A 25,145-nucleotide genomic window follows, 5' to 3' on the forward strand; every position below is an offset into this window, starting at 1 on the left:
AGATGTTTCGAACAAAACTGAAATTTAATCTTTAAATAGACTATATAATGAACACAGTAAATAAATTTTTCATAGAAATTAGTGCGGGGACATTTTTATTTTCTTCTTCAAACTTGCCAACTGCACTAAGTGGACGCGAACAGGCGCAATGACCCTAGGTATAGTAGAGGTCCAAAATCAGGACCTCATTTTCAAACTTCACTCGCCAATCGCATGTCCTTTTTCAATAATTCTAAATGTTGTAGTTAGCTGTAACATTTGAGAATAAATTCGTTTGTAATAGGATATTTTTAAATAGAAATAATATTCTTTTTTTATGAATTAGTTTTACATTAGACTTAGTTGGAAAGGATAATTCCTTAGTTTCAATTCTCCGAAGAAAGATTATGTAATATAAATATAGATTGAGATAATTACTTTAATTACAATTGTCTGCCATTTCTCCTGCAGTTTTCATCTTAGATGAGTGGTGACTAGTACAAAATATATTTAAAAAATATTTTGGTTTTAAACAAAACATTTTTTTCCTATGTAAACAGGAAAAAGAGTAGGTATCTATTAATAATTAAATTATGAAATTTGTACAATTATTATTTAAATCCGGGCTATTTACAGTAAATAACAATCAAAATAAAAACAAATATATTACAAGTATTTAATATGTATATTCGACATGCAGTGATAATAATACCTATATTTTTCTTTTTAAAATTTCTATTCTCAGGACGTAAAAGAGTCAATGGCAATTGGCTTAAGGCATTGCACTCCTTGATAAAGGTGACTGAAAAATTTTCATGAGAGTTCACTCGAGTTCTTATTTGAGTACAGAATTATGGTAGATTACTTACCGACTCAATTTTATATAAATAAACGTTTGTACATACAGGAATGTTAGTAGTGAATAATGTAACAATATTATTAAAATATAAATTAATCACTAATTTATCCTATGGAAAAAATCTCATAAGCCCCATAAAAAACATAGGCAAATGCAGACCACAGTTATGAGAGGCGATAAATATATACATTTTATGTATATAGTTCTCAATTCTAAATCTTAATTTTACAATTCTCGTACCTATCACTGTAATACTTGCGTTGTCTTTTTTATTTTATTTTTTTCATAGTTATGTGAAAATAATATAATTTAACCTTAATTGCGACTGTTACTGTTGTTTTTTATCTAAAAAGCGCCACCTATTGTTGAGTAGCATCTTTACATAGTCTACCACTTGGATTAAAAGTTAAGTGTACAAGCCAATAGATGTCACTTATTTAATTGTATTACCATAAACATTATAATTTTTACTATAGAGACCTGTTTCTCCAATTGTGGATAAAGTTTAACCTCCATTTAAGTTACGATTAGACTTTGACAGGAGGAGGTTTAAGACCTGTTTCACCATAATAGTTTATTGCTTGGGGTGAATAAGTAATAGATAATCATTTCAATGTGATGACAAAAGAAAAATTTAAAAAGTTTGCAATGGATGTGGAAGACGCGAAATTTAATGAAAAGGAAACACCATTACAGTACAGTAGACTACAACGCTTTAACACATTGAAGTTTGTGGTATAAAAAAATTAGTTACAAACACAGAACCTGTCAAATATTTTTGCCGGCTGAGGAAATCTACGACATTATTGATGCTGCTCATATTTCTATAGGGCATGGTGGTCGCGATAGACTTAAGAATGAAACGGCAAAAAAGTACGCTAATATTACAAAAGAAATGATTAATATATATTTATCAATGTGCAAAGTATGCCAAAGGAAGAAAAGCAACAAAAGGATGGGTCAGGTTTAGAAACCGATCCTGCACACTGAAATGAACAGCCGCTGCCAAGTCGATCTGATTGACATACAGTCGCAAGAAGATCGTGGGCATAAATTTATTATGGTTTATCAGGATCATTTGACTAAATTTATTCACATCTAACGAGTTAATAGTGCTTTTGACTGATGCTTTTTTTGCAGTTAAAAATACTTTTGACGGAGAGCGTCAGTCAAAAGTATTTTTGACCGCGAATTTGCAGTCAAAAGTACTAATAACCAATAATTTTCAGTCAAAACCACTTTTGACCAACTTGTCCAGTCAAAAGTACTTTTGACTGATTTCGCTAGTCAATAGTACTTTTGACTGGTTAAGAGTTCTGACTGCAACATATATAACTTTATGTAAATAAGTAGTAATTGGAAGTTATTGGAAAGTTTTATTTTATCTTAAATTATTATTACGACCAACTCATACCTAATTAGTCTTTGTTATATTCATTATATGCCAGTAAATAAATAAATAAAGAGGCATGATAGAACTTGAAACGGTCTAAAACTGTTAAAAGTGCCTTATTACAATGCATAGCAACAAAATACTCATTAGCAATATTGCTAGCGGAAGGAAAGCTTTGTGTTCTGACCTAGAGATGGTAGGAAGACCCACTACACTCAGATTAAAAATATAAAAATTCAAATATCTGCTCCGACTAATACTCGAACCCGCGACTGTCCAGTCAGTCAGACTGTCGAACCCGATAATGTCCACGTAAACAATCTTGTACAAATAAATTCAGTGACATTTTCTGAAATAATAGTACGTAGTCACATTAACGTAGGACGGTAACAAGTTTAATCCTGTTTGGGGCAGATATTTGTATTTTCACAAATATTTATTTGTGGTCTGAGTGTACGCAATGTACTTGTGGATCTACTCACAGTGCCTCATAGAGAATGTAGTCGTCCGTTATAGTTATTATAAACACACTTTAACTATCGTTAGTATCTTAGTAGCAACCATTACTTACGTGAGCTATTTTTCTATCAGTTTAGACCTCCCCCCCCCCCCCCCGCCTACAGGTGAAATTTATAGAGATTTGCCTGGACCCTCCCCTTACGCGCTGAATATAATAGAGATTGACGGGAAAATAATAAACTGTTCAAGTATACTATAGTTAGTTTATTTAAATTAAATAAAATTCAAAGCAAAAGTAAATGATTTAATAGCCATTTTTTAATATCTGTAATATTTTATTTTTTAACCGACTTCCAAAAAAGGAGGAGGTTCTCAATTCGACTGTATTATTTTTTTTTTTTTTTTATGTATGTTACATCAGAACTTTTGACCGGGTGGACCGATTTCGACAAATTTTGTTTTAATCGAAAGGTGGTGTGTGCCAATTGGTCCCTTTTAAATTTATTTGAGATCTAACAACTACTTTTCGAGTTATATCTAATAATGCGTTTTTACTTGACGCTTTTTTCGTCGACCTACGTTGTATTATACCGCATAACTTTCTACTGGATGTACCGATTTTGATAATTCTTTTTTTGTTGGAAAGGGGATATCCCTAGTTTGGTACCATGATAAGGAAACCAGGATCTGATGATGGGATCCCAGAGAAATCGAGGGAAACTCTCGAAAATCCGTAATAACTTTTTACTGGGTATACCGATTTTGATAATTTTTGATTTAATCGAAAGCTGATGTTTATCATGTGGTCACATATAAATTTTATCGAGATCTGATAACTACTTTTTGAGTAATCTTTGATAACGCGTAGTTACTTGACTATTTTTTCGTCGATCTACATTGTATTACTCGTCGATGTAATTGAAGTCGGTTTTTTTTTCGTTTGCGAGCAAACACAATTATATTATTTCACCTCGGTTTAAATGAGATTTGGTGAGATTTCATTAGACCCCTCCCTTCCATTCTGAGCTCACGTAATTAATGAATGTTCCCTTACTCTCACACTATTTAAAAAGATTAAAAGACCTTTGCCCAGCTGTGGAATGCTTACAGACCGATTTAGTTCATTTCAAAAACGTCTACGCAAACGCTATTTTGTTTATTTTTAGATTTTAATTTGCACACTGCTGTCTGCCTGTGTCGTCTATTTAGATCAAATATATTAATTATTCAAGCCTATTTTATAAATATCAAAAATATTGAAATAACACAACTTGCAACTTCTGAAAAATATATTTTTTTAAATACCTTATGTACTGCGTCTTATAAAATTTAGTTGTTCAACATACAGTACTAAATCACTATACAAACATTACAATTAGGTGACGTAATTTTATTTTTAGATTATTGTCAATAAAGCGTAATAATCTTAATCAGGGATGTACGTACAGAATGGGTTTATCATTGTAAATTTATAAATGATCAGTTTTCAACTTTACAGTGTACTATGTAACCTTCCTAATCTGTACAAATAAATAAAATTACGAGTTTGTTTGTAATATTAAATAACCACTTTTTACGAAATGCATCGGTACATCATTAAAGTACAATATACTTACGTTAGTACTTAGTAATAATAGCTCAATGCGGTACATATTATATCAAAATAGCATCTTTTACAATTTGTCTGTTTCGACTAATCTCTGAAACGGCTGGACCGATTTTAACAAGACTTTTACTGGTAGATATCTGATGTAATAAGGAGTCACTAAGGCTACTTTTATTTTAGAAATTTATTTTATAACTTCGAATTGAACAAAAACTTTTTGGTAAATTCCATGCGGACGAAGACGCGGTAATTTATTCTATCTCATTTTCCTGTACATACATTCGTCTTTATTTCTTTATTGTGATGCATTTTAATTTCATCGAGTTTTTAAATCATGATTCTACGGTAGTTTCAGTTAGAATTTTTTTTATGCAATTAAAACAGTAAACAAGGTAACAAAAGCTTAATTTTTAAACGATTTTGCTAAACTGAACGTTTATAATATCATCAACTAAAATTTACGATTACGATGATCTTGATTCGATATAGATTTAAAGAAATTTATAAAATAAAACAATCAGTTAAATAAAAAAAAAAAAGTTTATTGAATCCAACAGATGATCATATTTTACTTTAAATTATAACAAATGCTATTGACAAAATAAATTATCAGTCTTAACATCTAGTATCACAATACTGTTTATTCAGATCATTGATGATGAAGAGCTATAGATTTTTAAATGTTAATTTTGTTTAGTCAACTTCTTCAACAGTAGGTCCACTGCCGTGTGCGCCTGGCATGCCTCCTGCACCTGCACCTGCACCTGCGCCGTGCATTTTGCTCATGATGGGAGAGCAGGTACGCTGCAGATCACTCAGCTTATGCTCGTACTCTTCCTTCTCAGCTAGACTGTTGTTATCAAGCCACCGCAGCGCTTCGTCACACTCGCTGCGAGCGCGGTTCTTGTCTTCATCGCTAAGCTTCGAGCCTGCGTCATCCAATGCCTGTCGTACACTGAAGACGTAGGACTCAAGTTGATTTCGTGCAGCGACTCGCTGGCGCTGCTTCTCATCCTCTTCCTTGTAACGTTCTGCCTCAGACAGCATACGGTCGATCTCCGCCTGTGACAACCGGCCCTTGTCGTTCTTGATGACAATGTTCTTGCTGCGGCCCGTGCTGTTCTCCTTCGCGGACACGTTAAGGATACCGTTGGCGTCCAGATCAAAGGTGACGTCTATCTTGGGCACGCCGCGAGGCGCTGGTGGGATGCCGGTGAGGTCGAACGTGCCGAGCAGGTTGTTGTCCTTAGTCATCGCCCGTTCACCCTCGTACACTTGGATCGTGACGGCTGGTTGGTTGTCGGCGTACGTCGTGAATGTTTGAGACTGCTTGCAGGGGATCTTGCAGTTGCGCTCGATGATCTTCGTCATGACGCCTCCCGCCGTCTCAATACCCAGGGACAGAGGAGCCACATCAACTAGTAACACATCCTGGATCTTTGAATCGCTTTCACCGCTCAGTATAGCCGCCTGAACTGCTGCGCCATAAGCGACCGCCTCGTCGGGGTTGATGGACAGATTCAGCTTCTTTCCACAGAAGAAACTCTGAAGCATACTCTGAACTTTCGGTATACGAGTGGAGCCGCCCACGAGGACCACGTCATGGATTTGACTTTTATCCATTTTGGCATCATTCAAGGCTTTCTCTACTGGTTCCAGAGTACCGTGGAAAAGATCAGAGTTAAGTTCCTCGAAGCGGGCGCGAGACACACGGGTGTAGAAGTCGATTCCCTCATAGAGAGCGTCTATTTCGATCGTGGCTTCCGTGCTTGATGACAAGGTACGTTTTGCGCGTTCCGCAGCCGTACGTAGGCGTCGCAAGGCGCGTGGATTTGAACGCAAATCTTTTTTGTACTTGCGTTTGAACTCGTCCGCTAAATGGTTCACTAGCCTGTTGTCAAAGTCCTCGCCTCCCAGGTGAGTGTCGCCGGCTGTGGCCTTGACTTCGAATAATGACCCTTCATCGATAGTCAAGATCGAGACGTCGAAGGTACCACCACCGAGATCGAAGATTAGAACATTTCGCTCGCCTTTCAAGTTCTTGTCCAGACCATATGCTAGCGCGGCTGCAGTTGGTTCGTTGATGATTCGAAGGACGTTCAAACCAGCGATAGCTCCAGCGTCCTTCGTGGCCTGTCTCTGAGAGTCGTTGAAGTAAGCTGGCACTGTGACGACGGCGTCCCGTACTGATGTACCGAGGTAGGCCTCTGCCGTCTCCTTCATCTTCGTCAATACCATACTGCTTATCTCTTCTGGCGCGAACCTCTTCATTTCACCTTTGAACTCGACCTGGATCTTAGGTTTGCCGCAGTCGTTGACGACTTTGAAAGGCCAATGCTTCATATCCTGTTGAATTTTCGGGTCATCGAATTTGCGTCCGATCAGCCTCTTCGCGTCGAAAACTGTGTTGTTGGGGTTCAACGCGACCTGGTTCTTCGCCGCATCGCCGATAAGACGCTCTGTGTCTGTGAAAGCAACGTATGATGGTGTCGTCCTGTTGCCTTGGTCGTTTGCGATGATTTCCACATTTCCATGTTGCCAAACACCAACGCAAGAGTACGTTGTTCCAAGATCAATTCCAATAGCTGGCATTTCTTTGATTAATTTATTCACACGAGTAAAATAAATCACTTATATTTATAAAGCTTGTTATACTTCGCTTCGGTTAATACCGAACACTTCTCTTCGTCTTTATTGTATCGCTTTTCGAATTATACTGAGTTTACGCGCCAAGCTCGCCGCTTATATATTAAACGAATAAGGAGTCTCGAACAATCTACCCGTCACTAGAATGCACCAATAAAATCATGTCGTATTTCGAAATTTCTAGAATTTCAAAATATTGACCAATAGAAACGTAGGTCGGCCGAAAAGAAAGAAACAGCAATATCGACGAAGAGCGCTTTTGTGTTGCTACTTCGCAATTTTAGCTTTCTTTCATGGAAAATTTAATTTTAGTAATTACAAGGAAGAGCTAAAAATATGTACATACATATTTTACATCGTACATACGAGTATAATTAATAGCACATTCTTCAATATAACCTTCAATAAATATATTGAAGAATGTGCTATTAATATACGTAATAACGTATGATTAAATTTATTTGATGATTATTTTCATTTTCATCTAGGAATACAACAATTTCAGTTTACTTAGGAAAGAAAAAAATACCTTTAAAAAAAGATAGCTGAGGATACTTGATCGATTGATACGATAGATAATTATATAGGTACGTATATCTTAAACTCTGAAAGAAAGAATAAACAAATACGATAATGATTTTCTATTTATTTCTATTATTGCGTTTATTAATTTAATTATATTTTATACTATTTATTATATAGAATAAATATAAAATAAAACAAGTAAAATAATTTAGCCGTATTAATTGTGAATAATGTGTGGAAAATGGATCTAATAAGCTGACCACACTAAGGATCGCTCCGGACGAATCTAGACTGTGACGAACTAGAAAGAGAACACTACATTAAAATACATATGTTAGAAAGAGAGGGGTGCGGAACCGTAAAACGCTTTTATGGCTATGTGTTTCAAAATTTCGTTGGAACTTTGGACGGCGTTGCTAGAATAATCTTCTTTGCTAAAATAATTTATTGTGTTTTCAACTTTTCACCCCTCGGTATACGTGAAAAGAACGTTACAATATAAATGTTTTACGTGCGAACTTAATAAATTGTCATCAGAAGTGCGCTATCAGAGCGTTACGTATTAGTTCTTTTTTTATTTTATTTTTTAATAAAAAATGCTTCATACAATTAGGTTTCAAAAGAACTTTTAAGTTTAAAACCTAAATAATAGATTTATAAAATAAATTTAGGTGTTTTTTCACACATTAATGTTAATATTATATGTAGGAAAGTATACTTAATTATTATACTTACTATCAAAATAGACTTATTTAGATAGGTAAAAATATTTGTCATCTGCGAGAGTCGATATACGGTAAAAGAGGTCTTATATTGAAGGTACTAGATATTATATTCGGTTATAAAATTTATCTAGAACACAATTTCAATCTGCGTGGGTTTTATGGAAAACGCGATGATTACTAAGAATAACGCTTTTGAAGACTAAATATATAATGAAACGTTATAAAGTTTCTATTTATAACAATCTTATAGTAGTTTTGATTTTGTTAGAACTTTAAGAAAGGATTTTGATTAGCTTTTTGATACTGTCCAAAAAGTATAGTCTGTCTGGGTGACGACTTGACGAGTCACCTGTGACACTGACCATGGCGTCTGTAAGGTCGTCGAAATATCGAGAAATTCAATAAGTCAATCGCAGTAACTCCCATACGTCCCATAGAATAAAAGCTTTAAAAATTTATTAGTATGTATTATATATGATAGAAAAATTATGACTGGAAGTTAATGAATTTAATTTTATGAATATAATTAAAAAAAGTTTCCTTTATCGAAGTAATGTTGAGTAAGAGTGCAGACATTGTTTTCCTCTCAGATTAATAAACAAAAGGGTTTTCCTATTAAATGACTTTTGTTTATTGTTTAATTTAAAATGATCGTTTCTTATTATTTATTGAATTTCATATCAGGAAGTAGTATTTATCATAAATAGAGTTGTTTTCTGCTTCTAGTCTATTATTATTTTACTACTAGGTACACGTGTTTTTAATAAAATCTAAATCGCATCACGTAAGTAGGTATATGTTTGTAAGATATCGAGTCGCCCTTGATTATTGCGTCTGCTACGTCGCCGAAATATCGAGAAATTTGTAAACAAAATCGCGGTGTCCCGTGTAAGTGTTGCTTCGAATTATAACTACGTTCAGTCATTTTAGCAAAGAAACTTAAATAAACGCTTCACACAACGTCCCCCAGTAGGATTTTCTCATGTGTCAGGGATGCGAAAACACGCAATACATAAGCACAAAGCTTAGACATCATCATGTAGCCAATGCAAACGTGTGTCGTGCTATGATATATTAAAACTGTCGTGAGCGGAGATCGAACCCGCGCAACAGCTAGTGATGTGACTGACCCCTGCGCCAACGCGTCGTCAAAACTTTCCAGAAATGTTTATATTACGACGTATAATATTTACATAAATATTTGGCGGTCGCTTTTTTTTTTTAATTATAACTCCATGGAATATGCACTCATACGATAATTGCCTAGATAAAAGAAAAAAAAAACAGTTGAGCTCATAAACAACACATTAATGTTTGTTTTTACATTTTAGAACAATAAGTGACTAAGGCTAGGTATGCTTTTTGTTGCTTTGCATGCTGGGAGAATAATCTAGAAGTTTCAGTTATTTGAAACTTACTAAGGGCTTATTCCACTAGTAGGTAGTGGATACCGCTATTTGACGGACAGTATCCGATAGTAAAAAGTTTGTGATTTTTTTTCCCATCAAACTACCTACTATATTTATAAGAGATTTCTATTCGCATATATTAATCTCTAAGTTCTGTGCTGTGTGCTTACGGCAGTAAAGAATATAGCCACCACCTCTTTTCCCGTGGGTGTCGTAATAGGCGACTAAGGGATAACACAGTTCCACTACCACCTTGAAACTTAAAAAGCCGACCCATGGCTGGATAACCATCCAACTACTGGCTTTGAAATACACAGGTCGAAGACCGGCAGCGGCATCTTCGGTGCGACAAAGCCATCTCTGCGGTCACCAACCCGCATGCCCAGCATGGTGACTATGGGCAAAACACATGAGTTCGTTCCATTTTTGGCGCGAACTTGTGGAGGCCTATGTCCAGCAGTTGACTGTATTAGGCTGAAGTGATGATGATGAGTGATGTGATGATGATGAGTGATGAATTGAGAATAAACAGTTCCTACTGGCCTATTCTACCTCCCGCTTTCAAAGTCTATTTGTATCGTCATCGTTTAACTTTATCCACAACTGAGGCACAACACAATAGGCTTCATACTATGCTATACTTACTTCATCATCATCATCATCATCATCATCATCATATCAGCTCACGGATGCCCACTGCTGGGCATAAGCCTCCCCTAATGTTTTCCAAGACGATCGGTCCTGCGCGGTACGCATCCAGCGGCTTCCCGCGACCCCTGACCAGATCGTCGGTCCACCTCGTGGGAGGCCTGCCAACGTTGCGGCGCGCGGTACGCGGTCGCCACTCGAGAACCTTTCCGCCCCATCGGCCGTTAGTTCTTCGAGCTACTACTTACTTATATAATTTATTAATAGTAATTGTCATAACAATAACCAATTAATTTAATTCTGCATTTGTTTCCATTCTTGTTTTCTTTTACAAAGTTGAATATAACATACAATGTTTATAGTTATATGCTTCAACCTTCCCACTGCTGGGCATAGGCCTCTTTCCCCACGTAGGAGAAGGGTCAGAGCTTAATCCACCACGTTGCTCCAATGCGGATATATTCACCACTATGAGTAACTATCGCTATCTGTTGTAAAAGATAACAACCGGGACCGACAGCTTAACGTGCTTTCCGAGGCAATTATATTATAGCTTAATTATAATTAAAGTAATTTGTTTAATTTTCTCCAACTATGGTAACATTTCTCTTGCTAACGTATCTCATTATCTACACATATATATTTTCACTAAAAAAATTTCTACGTTTTTATTTAATTTGTGACAAATAAAAAATAAAATAGCTTTTGTTCATAATTTTCAATTTTGAATTAAATAATAGCCTTCAATGTTCAGCAGAACAATACAGGAGATATCTACAAAATTCGCAAATGTTCTAGAAATTCGTTGCACGCATGTACGTCGATGACACTGGAAAACAACTGGAACTGCCAGAATGTTCTCTCTTTGATATTATTTTTAGTTCATTCATTTTCATTACAAAAAGTAATGAAAATTCATTTTTTACTTTAATTAAAATATTTTTTATTTATTTGTGACTCGTAACAATTTACTTCAGAATTTTTCTTAAAGAATTATCTCGCTAGATAGCTTTAATGTTTTGCAAAATATGATTTAACGTGACGTATCTATAGTGACAACATAAAAAAAGTTGATATTCAGTTTATATTGTAAAACTACCTAATGCCCGCGAGTTCGCGTCAAATTTCTTATTTAAATACTAGTTGTAGCCGCGACTTCTTTCGAAATTCTATCTGTATACTCATTATTTTTTTATTTTATTTGGATACTCATTATTTTTTTATCTGGATACTCATTATTTTTTTTATCTAGATACTCATTATCTTTTAGATAAGAACTATGTGTGCCCCTGTATCTTATTTTAGCCGTTTTAGAGACAGTTACACAGACATATAATGTACATGTTTAAAAACGCTTTAAATTTATCATGTAAATAAAAAATATAGTATATAGACTTGACAAAACACAGTAAATTTTTTGGTACGCAGAAAGTAGTTCTTTTCAATTTTATTAGTTTTTTATTATTTATATTTTATTTTATATATCTTTTATAACAAACCTTTTGGGATTCGAGTTGTTTTTGCGCGTAAAAGTTATCGCATTTAATAGAAAAATGTATGGTTGTTTCATTTCATATCTATATCTGGGCGGTAGGGACTTGCGCGCGGTAAGCGCGATTTGCCCTGCATAAATCCTGATTTCGCGGGAATTTCCGGATAAAAAGTAACCTATATATTGCTCCACAACCTCCTCTACTTTCTTGTGAAATCCCATGAAAAACGATTCAGTAGTTCTGGAGATTAGCCCGAATAAACAGAAAAAAAATTAAAATCGTATATCGTGTAAATAACTAAAATGCACTTGAAAAAGCTTATTTGTTACTGATTGTGACTGAAGGGATAGAGACAAACTTCTTAGCATTTCATAGATTTACCGTGCGGATGCCGGGTCCATCGTGTGGTAGAAGGAGAAACTCAGAGCAGTTCCCAGGACTTGCGACCTAGGTGTAGGTTTAAGGAGGCTCCCCTTTGAGATGCGCATCAACGCTCACCTTCTACCTCACTCGTTCTAAAATAGAACTTACTGCAGTTCTCGACAGGCCAAGGTCTTTCAGAAGATTGTAGAGATTTTGCTGGTATACCTCTCGCTTCTACTTCTATCGCGTATAAATTAACCACATAACCATTTTTGTTAAGTTCGTTTGTTAGTTCGTAATATTTATTTAATTTTAGTAAATAAGAAGTTATATAATGTAAATTAATCAATTTTTTAATATCATATTAAAAATCGACTGTTCCAGCGGGGATCGAACCTGCATCTCCGACTCACCGTGTCGGTGCTCTAGCTAATTAAGCTATACACTGAGTTATAACATCACGTTTTGCATAAGTATTCTGTTTGATATCTTTATTTTAAATAAACGTGAATAAATCATCAACCAAAAGTGCATATGGAAATTCGCCAATAAAGTGTTTACAAACAGTATGAATACATTACAATTATTACATACGTACCTACTTAAACATCACCAATGTATCTATCAGATCTATGTATATATGAAGCAGCGACTTCAAATTACATATTTATCGACAAGTATAGTACAATGCACATGATAAATGATAACTTAAAATTCACTTGTCAGATCTCCTTAGAACTTGAATGGAACATGAGCACCAGCTTTTGAATTAAAAAAAGGAAAATCATTAAAATCGGTCCATCCAGAAAAAAGTTCAGAGGCGGCACAGATAAAAATAGACAAATTGAAAACCTCCTTCTTTTTTTGAAGTTGATAAAAAAGGGGTAGGTACCTACCTATCTGATTCTTACTTACGGTTAGGAAGGTACATGACTTTCGGCGGAATATTAAAATGTTTTAGCTCATATTTTTAATATAATCATATAAATATATAAAAAAAAAATCATTAAAATCAAAGCTAAATTTTTACTTAACCATAAAAAAATGTCATCTACAATTTACGATTAAAACGCTATTATTCATGTTAGTGTATTTTTGTAATCAGTTTCCTTATGCCTATTAAATTTCAATAACAGGGCGAATTTGTTCTCTATACGTTTTTTTATAAATAGATACCTAATCTAGAAAATACCATTATACGTAAATAAGTTAGGTCATCTAATATAGTATTGATCGTCAATGTAAAGAATCTAGGTCATAAGGTCACACAGGCGCAGAACCTAGTCGTAGAAAGTACTGGAACTTACAAAGCGTAGATATGTAAACATGATTCATAACATATAAATCTTACTAATCTTACACATGTGGACGACATTTTTATGATTCAATGATGAATCACAAATATTTCGCTATAAATATATACTGCGGCACTACATGTGCCCGCTGACTTCGTTCGTGTACATATTTTATATTGTAAATATCTAAGGTTCTAAGCGGACGGCGTATAAGAAAAAAACATGCATCAGTTTTAATTTAGACCTTTTAAGCGATACAACTGTGAAAGCTGCATCAAATTTTATAATTTTCAGACGGCAGATTAAAGTTCTAAAAACAATAATTTTGACTTTTATTGAACCCATCAAAAACCCTTCATAACTACATTTCATTTCCTACGTCCCATTTACATTTTATTACATACTAGCGACCCGCCCCGGCTTCGCACGGGTGCAATGCTGATACTAAATATACTACAGAATGTCTTTATTTATAGTGTGAAGCTAGCTTATTACATGATTTTTAACATAATAACAACAACATTCAAATAAGCGTCGTTAGATTACACGTTGTTACAGAATGCGTTGAAGAAATAAAGTTTCACTGCTCGTTCTCCGTAGGTGATAACGTGATAATATGTAGCTTATATGTTGACCCGACTTCTTAATAATATTCGTGCCAAATGTGAAGTAAATCTATGCAGTACTTTTTGAGTTTATATAGACGAACAGACAAAAGTTCTAAAAACTATATTTTTGGCTTCGGTATCGATTGTAGATCACACCCCAATTATTCTATAAAAAAATATATTCAATGTACAGTTTTGACTTTCCTACCATTTTATTATATGTATAGATTTTACATATTTAAATTAGTAGACAAGAGGCGTCATCTTCTTATGAAACTGAATGCGTATGAAAACTTATCATAGATGGCGCTGTAAAGCAATTTAGCTACCTATCATACGTTCATTCATGTTGATGGTATTAATGAAACGTTTTTTTATTAATAACAGTAAGGATTTATAGACAACTAGCTGACCAGGCGAACTTCGTACCGCCTTATTTTTATTTCATAAATATAATAATTACATATATCAAAATAAAATATAGCCTATCTTTTAAGTGGGATCAGACTGCACACGGTGTGCAAATTTGATTAAAATCGGTCAAGTAGTTTAGGAGTCCATCGCGTACAAACATTGTGACACGAGATTTATATATATTAAGATTAGACAGGACTGCCGATGATGTTCTAATATAATGTACCTAGCTAATGTTATTTGGATATATACATACATACATTTGTATATTTGTTTGCGGGTTCTCAACTTTTTTTTAAATAGGTACATAGAGCTGACAAAATTCTAAATTACCTATATTAGGTACACCTAAAAAGTTACTTTATTATTTAGTTAACACAAATTAACTTTGTAATTCTTAGCAGTTTACAGTTTTTGATGAATTAACCTTTTTTCAAATTAAAATTAATCAAATAAAATAAGAAAGTTACTTTATTATTTAGAATTTTTAGCAGTTTAGTTTTTGATGAAATAACTTTTTTTCAAATTAAAATTAATCAAATAAAACAAGGGCCACTTTTCTGAAATATATTATCAAAGTTAAAATAATTATGTTAAGAAGTCCTTACTTTCAACTATTGAAAAAAAAAGGGGAAGAAATAAAAATAACCCAGGTATTGTTTTACATTATTTGTAATTATTTATTTATTAATTGGAATTTGAACTAAAATCAGTCTTTGGCTGTACACCAGTGCACAAAAAAAACTTGCGGAACAATCACAGGTCCGATGAAGTGACAAGACCATAACATCTAGACTAAAGTTATTCAGTACTCATTACACTTATTGAGTTTTTGTTAGAAATAGCTGTGTAATTACATATTTAGGTATTGGCACTTCATCAACAATGACAAGTTACACCATTACAATTTGGTTATAGGCGGATAGCTTAATCAACTTCTTCCATACGAGACGCATCATCTGCGTCACCTTCTAGTGGTGGGACGTCCCCAGCACTAGACTCCTCAACTTGGATTGGTTCGTCTTCATCAATACCGAGACCAAGCTTGATCATGCGGTAGATCCGGGAAGCATGGACCTGAGGCTCATCAAGAGTGAAGCCAGATGAAAGTAGAGCAGTTTCATAAAGAAGAATAACTAAGTCCTTGACAGCCTTATCATTCTTATCAGCGTCAGCCTTCTGTCTTAGCGTTTCTACTATAGAATGGTCAGGGTTAATTTCAAGATGTTTCTTGGCAGCCATGTATCCCATAGTAGATGTATCACGCAGGGCCTGAGCTTTCATGATACGTTCCATGTTGGCCGACCAACCATACTGAGCAGTTACGATACAGCACGGAGACTCCACAAGCCTGTTAGAAACTACTACTTTCTCGACTTTGTTGTCTAGAATGTTCTTCATAATTTTGCAGAGGCTTTCAAACTTGACTTTGTCTTCCTCGCGCTTCTTCTTTTCTTCCTCATCCTCAGGAAGTTCAAGACCTTCCTTGGTAACAGAGACAAGGGTCTTGCCGTCATACTCCCTCATTTGTTGGACTACATACTCATCGATGGGCTCAGTCATGTAGACAACTTCATAGCCACGTTTCTTGACTCTCTCAACAAAGGAAGAGTTAGCTACTTGGTCTCTATTTTCACCAGTAATGTAGTAAATGTGTTTCTGGTTCTCCTTCATGCGAGAGACATACTCCTTGAGAGAGCAGACTTCATCACCGGAGGCAGATGTGTGGTAGCGGAGCAAGTCAGCAAGCTTAGAGCGATTCTGAGAGTCTTCATGGATACCTAATTTCAAGTTCTTGCTAAATTGTTCGTAGAACTTCTTGTAGTTTTCTTTGTCCTCTGCAAGTTCCTCGAACAGTTCTAAACATTTCTTGACTAAGTTTTTCCTAATTACTTTCAAGATTTTGTTCTGTTGAAGCATTTCACGAGAAATGTTCAAAGGCAGATCCTCGCTGTCGACCACACCCTTGATAAAGTTTAGGTACTCGGGAATGAGGTCTTCGCAGTTGTCCATGATGAATACTCTGCGTACGTACAATTTAATGTTGTTCTTGCGTTTCTTATTTTCGAAGAGGTCGAAAGGAGCACGGCGGGGTACGAACAGGAGGGCGCGGAACTCGAGCTGACCCTCAACGCTGAAGTGCTTTACAGCTAGATGGTCTTCCCAATCGTTGGTTAGGGATTTGTAGAAGTCGCCGTACTCTTCTTGTGTGATGTCGTCAGCGTTACGGGTCCAGATGGGCTTGGTCTTGTTCAGCTCTTCATCTTCAGTATACTTTTCCTTGATAGTCTTCTTCTTTTTCTTCTTGTCCTTACTGTCCTCTTCATCGTCCTCACCTACATCTTCGATCTTGGGCTTTTCATCTTCTTTTTCTTCTTCCTTCTTTTCTTCCTCTGCCTCATCGTCAGACAGTTCCTTTTCGCGTTCCTTCTCAACGACAAGTTTGATCGGGTAGCCGATGAACTGGGAATGTTTCTTGACGATCTCTTTGATTTTGTGTTCCTCCATGTACTCAGCGAGGTCCTCTTTGACGTGGAGCACGATCTTAGTACCACGGCCCAAAGGCTCACCATGGTCGGGGCGGACCGTAAACGAACCTCCAGCAGCAGATTCCCACATGTACTGTTCGTCGTCGTTGTGCTTGGAGTGTACTGTGACACGGTCAGCTACCAAGTAGCAGGAGTAGAAACCTACACCAAACTGACCGATCATGCTGATGTCTGCGCCGGCCTGCAACGCCTCCATAAAGGCTTTAGTGCCGGACTTGGCGATCGTACCCAAGTTGTTGACTAGATCAGCCTTTGTCATACCGATACCCGTATCGATGATTGTCAATGTGCCCTCACTTTTGTTTGGAACAATTTTGATGTATAATTCCTTACCGCTATCGAGCTTCGACGGGTCGGTGAGAGATTCATAACGGATTTTGTCCAGGGCGTCAGATGAATTTGAAATTAACTCACGGAGAAAGATTTCTTTGTTGGAGTAAAATGTGTTGATAATCAGGGACATGAGCTGGGCGATCTCCGCCTGAAAGGCGAAGGTCTCCACCTCCGCTGGCTGGGTTTCCATTTCTTCAGGCATTTTCTTGTTTCAATTAACGATAACTTTAAACTTATTACAAAAGTGCTTTATAGTTCTCGTAAGAATCAATGTAATCGCGGGTTAAAACACGTGGTAAAATAGCGCAGCGTACAACACTTTGTATCTCGCAGGTTAATATTCTTAAATGACGCTTTCGCGGAACGTCATGTCCTTTATATAGGTTCACGTTGCGAGCGACATCTATGAACAAGTAGAAATTTCTGGATTTGGCGCGTTATTTCCCAGAGGTTGATAGCTCTTGGTTTGGTTTATAAAATATATGGAAAAAGATTTAAGAATATGAAGAAAAAGCGTTATGTTAAAATACAATATTATTTATAATGGATATTATAACGTAGAGAATTAGAAAGTTTGGAGTAAAATTAATACAATAATATATTAGTCCGGTGTTTGTAAAAGTATCGATATAAAAACATTTATCCAATAAAATACAGTGAAACTTAATATTCTGAAGTGTTTTAAAACTTGTAATAATTATGAAACTGATTTGTAATCAGTGTAATATACAAAACAAATTACCAGTTATATGTGTACTGATATTTAAAATTCTTTGTGGTACAATAATTTCAAACATGTGATAAATGAATCGAATTGTTGAAAACTTTGGAAAATTTTATTACAGATGAGGAAGAAAAGCTAGAAAAAACGCTGCAACTAGACTTAGTATTAAAATATTATAATATTAAATATAGAAATAATAATTAGCAGAACAGCTAAAACAATAATTCTAAAAGAATCCATGTAGATTAAAAATTTAAATATTGGGACCAAAGCATAACCATAAAATATAATATCAATATTTTATAATAACAAGTCGAGACCACTAAATATTATCGTTTCTTTTTAGTAATGATTCACTAAGTATAATTGTTATTAAATATTCGTATAATTGTTATTAATTTATTAGTTTACTATTAGTGTTATGCTTTGAAAAAAAAGGTTCATAACACCAGACCTATATTTGTTAGTTCTGCTATTCGCCACACGTTTACAGCACGATCAATACTTTGTGTTTGAATGAAATATTCGAGATCATTCGAGAACATTCGAGAACATTCCAGAAATTTTATCAGTAAACCCTTTTCTAAAACAAAATTGCATTAAATATTTATAAAACATTGCTCATCTTATGATTAAAAATTATAATAATACTAAGGATAATAGATATTCATTCATAATTTTGTATTAATTTACGAAAATAGAGTGCTATCTGGAATGTTCCATATATTTCCGGTCTTAACTACTACTATTCGCCGCTAGAAGCGCTGTGTGTATCCTGTTTCTTACGGAACTTTACGAACACCTTTTCTAGATACTTGTTCGAAGATTTTATTGATTTTTTGGCTTTTTGTGTATAAATTATAAATTAATGAATAATGCTTCAAGTATAGATGCATATTTTTAATACTTTGACTGAAAGCAAGTTGTATTGAATAATATTCATGCCAATTTAGATATTTACCGTACAAAATAGGTATCTACTTAGGTCTTACAGATTTTACAGAAAAAAGACATAAACCTACGTTAAATATAAATATTTCCATAGGTAAATTTGGCAATACATACTTTTTCACTCAAAACATACCTACATGTACTTACAATACTATCTTACAATGTTTTCTGTTAGGATTAGGAGTTAACCTAAACTTAAATGAAATAAGAGAATCAGTACGTATCTACAGACTGTAACTAATTATTACATTTTTTTGTTTAATATAAATTTGAAAAGTCATTTATAAGTACTTAGTAAATCGTCTTTGTTATAGGTATTTAGCTTTCAAATTTAGCTGCATCTGCTGCGCTTATAAGATGCTAATAAGTCGTAGGTGCCTACTTTATTTGCTTCTTTGTTGTTCTAATCACAATAATTTACAAAATTAAGTCGTTTTAAATGTTAATGAATAGGTAGTAAATGTTTCATTTTCGTAGTAGTTCAGGAATCTAAGTTAAACTTTCTAACCTATATTAATAACGCATGAGATACAAAATTATTATAATGTCGTTAGTGTATCTGCATAATACATATTGGGTTTTAGTTAATTGTTGTTATAACATTTAAAGTTATATGATCATTTTTATCATTTGTACTATCTACTTTTATGAATTAAAAAACCGGCATAAAAATGCAATCATAACCTAAAAACCATAAGTAGGTATGCCTAGCGACTAATGGAGAAAAGCTAGCGCTTTGTAGTTTTGAGAACGCATTTTGTATCATTTTCGACATATTTTTACTTACTTATTGATTAAAGAGAATTGCTAGTAGACCAACTTTATTTCACGTTGATTGTACTATTTTAGTACCTTTGTACCATGTACTTAGTTACACATGGTTACACACATAATCACATAAATTAATAAATTGAAGAATTTCATGTCATAGAAATACTAAAATAATAAGTAGAAAAAATTGGATTTTATTTGATGCGAATTACACTCTCGATGTTAAATTATTTAATTTGTTGTTTTTTCTAATAATTTGTTTATTTTTTTTGTAGTGCCCTCTATCGTTCAATATTAACATTATGCGTTGGTTTGTATCTAAGAATAAAAAGTTTTTCACTTACCTAATAGATGGCGCTTAGAAGATAAGATATGTAGCTATTCTAAACAAATTTAAAATATGTTATTTAATAAAAATATGTATCATTATATCTCAGTTAATTCATCCTATCATTTTTAATAAGTAGTATTCAATAGCTTTATTTTAGAAAAAAAATTAAGGAAAGGTAAAGTTTAATTTAGTATCAAGTTACGCTATTAGTCCATAGATGTCGCTTTTTAGGTAGATAAATCAGTAACATTCTATATTTTTCTAGATTTGTATAGAATCTGTAAGTTCACGTATAAAAGTGTCGCTACCAGTCTGCTTGGCAGTTGTTTGAACTGATTTCAAGCGAGCGAATCAAGCGAACTTTTGTGCTTTACGTGCTACAATTTTGTTTTTGTAAACAAAATGGCGCTAATACCATACTTATTGGATTGTGAATTAAGACCGCGACGTTTCCGTGACCAGCTTTTTGGATTGGATTTGTCTCCAGATGACTTTCTAACTGATGTTTTTGATCGTCCGTCTCGGAGCTACTTGCGTCCGTGGAGAAACTTAGCGTCTCTAGCACGCGATGTCGGTTCTACGATCAAGTCGGATAAAGATAAATTTCAAGTTAATTTAGACGTTCAACATTTCTCACCAGAAGAAATATCCGTTAAGACAACCGATAATTATGTGGTCGTCGAAGGTAAACATGAAGAAAAGAAGGACGAACACGGTTTTATTTCGAGACAATTTAAACGCCGGTACGCGTTACCTGAAGGCTGTAATCCAGAATTGGTTGAATCTAAATTATCTTCTGACGGAGTTTTGACAATCACAGCTCCTAAACGTACATCGGAGAATGAAAACGAGAGAATTGTGCCTATTTCACAAACCGGTCCTGTTCGGCGAAAACTGCATGATTCTGATGATAAAGAAGAACCCAATGGTGAAGTAGAAGAATCAAAAGCTCCACAGAAGAAGAGGAAACGTTAAGTGTATTAGCCATCATATATACCTATCAGTAATTATTAGTTTTAAGGATTTAATTAAGATTTAACAAACTCAAAGACTGAGTCTTACTAATAATTAAAAATGATTTTTAATAAACAATAATTTCTATCTACATTATTGTCTTTTATTTCATAAATTCCAAAGCTACGAATTAAACTATTAAGAATTTAAGATTTTCACATGAAAACATTTTATTTAAGTAATTTAAACAGATAATTACTGTTTCGTGTTTTTTTTTTTCATTTTTTTGTTTACTTTTTGGTTAAAGTTTTTTTTTTTTATATTGAAACTAGTTTCAAGCAATCATTTTTTTTTTGTTTTTCATAATTATCTTCATATCTTGTTCACTTGTTGTAATCTTTGTTTTGGCGTCTGACCGTATCTGCGCTCTTGACGCATGCTCATAATAATTGTTTGCTAGCAAACGAAAAAAACCGACTTCAATTACATCGACAAGTAATACAACGTAGGTAGACGAAAAAAATAGTCAAGTAAATATGCATTATGAAAGTTGTAATCAAATCTCGATGAAATTTATATGACCATATGATAAACATCGGCTTTTGATTAAATTAAAAATCATCAAAATCGGTACACCAGTAAAAAGTTAAGCGGATTTTCAAGAGTTTCCCGCGATTTCTCTGGGATCTCATCATCAGATCCTGGTTTCCTTATCATGATACTAAACTAGAGATATCTTCTTTCCAACAAAAAAAGAATTATCAAAATCGGTACACCCAGTAAAAAGTTATTGCGGATTTTCAAGAGTTTCCCTCGATTTCTCTGGGATCCCATCGTCAGATCCTGGTTTCCTTATCATAGTGCTAAACTAGGGATATCTTCTTTCCAACAAAAAAAGAATTATCAAAATCAGTACATCCAGTAAAAAGTTATGCGGTATAATACAACGTAGGTTGACGAAAAAAGCGTCAAGTAAAAACACATTATTAGATATAACTCGAAAAGTAGTTGTTAGATCTCAAATAAATTTAAATGGGACCAATTGGCACACACCACCTTTCGATTAAAACAAAATTTGTCGAAATCGGTCTACCCGGTCAAAAGTTCTGATGTAACCAACATAAAAAAAAAATAAAAAAAAATACAGTCGAATTGAGAACCTCCTCCTTTTTTGGAAGCCGGTTAAAAAGGCAGTGTTGCTTGAAACGGCTCGTATTCGCGAGGAGGTTCTTCAGTCTGGACCTTTAACTATTGGCGGCCCGAGCCTCCACTTTCTGCCAGAGCAGTTCTATGAGGAACACTATTTTTTATATTTTAAATATTTCTGTTAGCTTTTTCATAAAATTTCAAAGGTTACAAAATAGGCAAAATTGATAAAAATAGTTAAAACATAGTTAAGAAAAAAATCAATAATTATACCTTCCAACTAATAAAATGCTCACTTTAATATGTATTAGGTGTATAAATAAGTTTCCGCTGATGTTTCTCAAAAATTAAATATTTATTGTGACAGAACGAGAGAAGAAGAGTTTAAGTTTGACAAAGTCTTAATGTCCATTACTAGCAAATACTTTTTCCCATCTTTCTAGCAGCATTCAGATTCCACGTCTGCAGAACTACGAATTTTCTGAACTCAGAATTTTTTGTAATAAACAGTTAATCAACCTAATTTTTGGTATCTTCATATGGTGTGAACCGCTGCTCCAACCGAGCATGTGCTATTGACTTCAAAAGATGATAGTCATACGGCGCAATAACTGGTGAATGCGGCGGGTGGGGTAACACTTCCCCATTCGGTTTTTCCAAATAAGTCTTTCACCGGAACCTGAAGCTTAAGTTAATGTATCCACTTTTCAATACTAGTGACGATTCGAAGTAAGAACCTTCTTTTTGTGCCTAGTTAGCAGAATTTCACTCATGCATGTCTTCAACGTCTTTCGGCTTTAATTCGTATGGGACCCAAATATCTTGCAAACAAAATGTCTATAACAGATAAATTTAAAAACACTTGAAGAAAATAGTATAAAATTTAACAAGCACAAATGAGGCTGCAAATGCAATATGCTGATTAGTGGAATCAATCAAATAGGTATTGGAAATTTCGAATCATGGAATCTATCTAAGTTTTAGCAATCTTTAGGCTGTACGGTATACGTCTTTTGCTTTTCTACAAGGGAAAGAATAAGTAGCAAACCTCAACGACAGTCTTTTGAAAAAACGAGCGGGAAACTTAAACGCGCGCGGTTGTGTTTTTTCTTGCTACTGCTAAAATTATTTTAAATATAGTTCAGATCAGGTGTAAAGTGTATATATTTAGTTATTTAGTTTTAGTTTTGTATTTAGTTTGTTTTTCTTCTATTTTCGGTAAGTTTATGTAAATATTTATAGAATGAACGAACCTCCGGACCCGGGTGGCGGGAATGATTTTAATTCTCAATATATTCCGCAACCTAGCAATTTTATTACTATTGATTACGATGAATCAAGTATAGAAACTGATCACTCTATGACTAAAAAGCCACTTAAGAGATCTCGTCTTCACAAAATTTTCAAACAATGTAATAAAAAAGTTAGAAAAAACGCGGGAAACCAAAAAGTTGGTTGTCATTGTTCGGAGTCTGAGAAATCAGATGAGACGAATAAAAATGAAAATAATAAAAATGTCCCCGTTTCGGTACCACAATCACAGCTCCAACCTGATAACACTGTCTCTAAAAATCCCATAGGCAGAAATATTTATAATGAAAATGACGTGTCTCCTTATTTAATTCATGTTCAAAAAATTACAAAAGGTGATAACGATGGAACGATTTTACACCCAATCACATTCGGAGATTTCCTTATGAAAAATAAAATATATAATATTATTAACGGCAGCTTGAAAAAGATAGGACGAAACCGAATTTCTGTAGCATTTAATAATTTTAAAGATGCGAATTCTTTTTTAAATAATAGCCTGCTTCTTGAAAATAGTTATCACGCTTTTATACCATCTTTTAATGTTATTAGAATCGGTATCGTTAGGGGTGTGCCAATAGAATGGTCCCCAGAAGAAATTATAAAAAATATTTCTACACCTATTGGTTGTGGTAAAGTTGTAAAGGTTAGACGTTTAAATTACAAAACTGTTGTTGAAGGCGCTACTGTGTGGAAGCCCACACAATCAGTAGTAATTTATTTTGATGGCAGGGTCCTCCCAAAAAGAATTTTTATATGTTACAATTCTCTTCCAGTCGAGCTTTACATCTTTCCCACAATCCAATGCTACAAATGTTGTCGTTATGGACACACAAAATTGCAGTGCAGGTCTAAGCCTAGGTGTTTAAAGTGTGGTCAGGAGCACACATCAGAATCATGCAATGCCAATGATGATAATTATTTTTGCTGTTTATGTTTTGGCAATCATATGGCAAATAGTAAAGCGTGCCCTGAATTCAATAGGCAAAAATCTATTAAATTACATATGGCTGAAAAGTGTGTATCATATGCAGAGGCTAATAAAGAGATACCAACGTCATACAAATCTTATTCAGAAGTTAGTAAAGAAGTAAATATTAACCAAAATCCTAATAAATCATACAAAAAAACATTTATATCTAGACCTCGGGATCCTATTAAGCCTAATATAGGTTATGATAAAATTGCTCATAAAAATATAATAAAAGAATTTTCTTTCAATGAATTTGAAAAAAATTCAACTCCAATAGATATTATTAACTCTAAAAATGATTTTGCCAAAATTTCAGATGTGCTTTCACTATTACAGAGTTATTTACAAAACAACAAAAGTTTACCGTCCATCGTTGCCCCTTTAATACAGTGTATCCTAAATATAATTCAAAATGGACAGTTCCCAGATAATAATACAGTGGAACGCCAGAAGTGTAATTAATAAAAAAAACGACATAATTTATTTATTAAATAATTATAAACCTTTTTTATTTTCTATCTCAGAAACTTGGCTTAGGCCAAGTAATAATCTTAGGTTTCGTAATTATAATACCATCAGAGAAGATAGACTAGATGGTTTTGGCGGAGTAGCCTTTCTCATTGAGAAAAACGTTCCTTTTAATTTAATTAATATTCCTGTACATAGTTCTGAACTTTCTA

The 25,145-nt window shown here is 34.2% G+C and overlaps 3 protein-coding genes across 3 annotated transcripts; 1 reads left to right on the forward strand and 2 right to left on the reverse strand.

Annotated features, from left to right (window-relative positions):
• Window positions 1-4,836: 4,836 nt before the first annotated feature.
• Window positions 4,837-6,922, reverse strand: LOC123666491 (major heat shock 70 kDa protein Ab-like). The gene has a single exon (XM_045600579.1). The coding sequence runs from the start codon at window positions 6,886-6,888 to the stop codon at window positions 4,990-4,992; it is 1,899 nt and encodes a 632-aa protein (XP_045456535.1). The 5' UTR covers window positions 6,889-6,922; the 3' UTR covers window positions 4,837-4,989.
• An 8,154-nt stretch (window positions 6,923-15,076) lies between these two features.
• Window positions 15,077-17,653, reverse strand: LOC123666547 (heat shock protein 83). The gene has a single exon (XM_045600660.1). It carries the CDS (start codon window positions 17,504-17,506, stop codon window positions 15,350-15,352), a length of 2,157 nt encoding a protein of 718 aa, XP_045456616.1. The 5' UTR covers window positions 17,507-17,653; the 3' UTR covers window positions 15,077-15,349.
• A 2,743-nt stretch (window positions 17,654-20,396) lies between these two features.
• Window positions 20,397-21,188, forward strand: LOC123666561 (protein lethal(2)essential for life-like). The gene has a single exon (XM_045600670.1). It carries the CDS (start codon window positions 20,484-20,486, stop codon window positions 21,054-21,056), a length of 573 nt encoding a protein of 190 aa, XP_045456626.1. The 5' UTR covers window positions 20,397-20,483; the 3' UTR covers window positions 21,057-21,188.
• Window positions 21,189-25,145: the final 3,957 nt, after the last annotated feature.

The sequence above is a fragment of the Melitaea cinxia genome, chromosome 26 (genome assembly GCF_905220565.1).
Source record: "Melitaea cinxia chromosome 26, ilMelCinx1.1, whole genome shotgun sequence".
Classification (NCBI taxonomy): Eukaryota; Metazoa; Arthropoda; class Insecta; order Lepidoptera; family Nymphalidae; genus Melitaea; species Melitaea cinxia.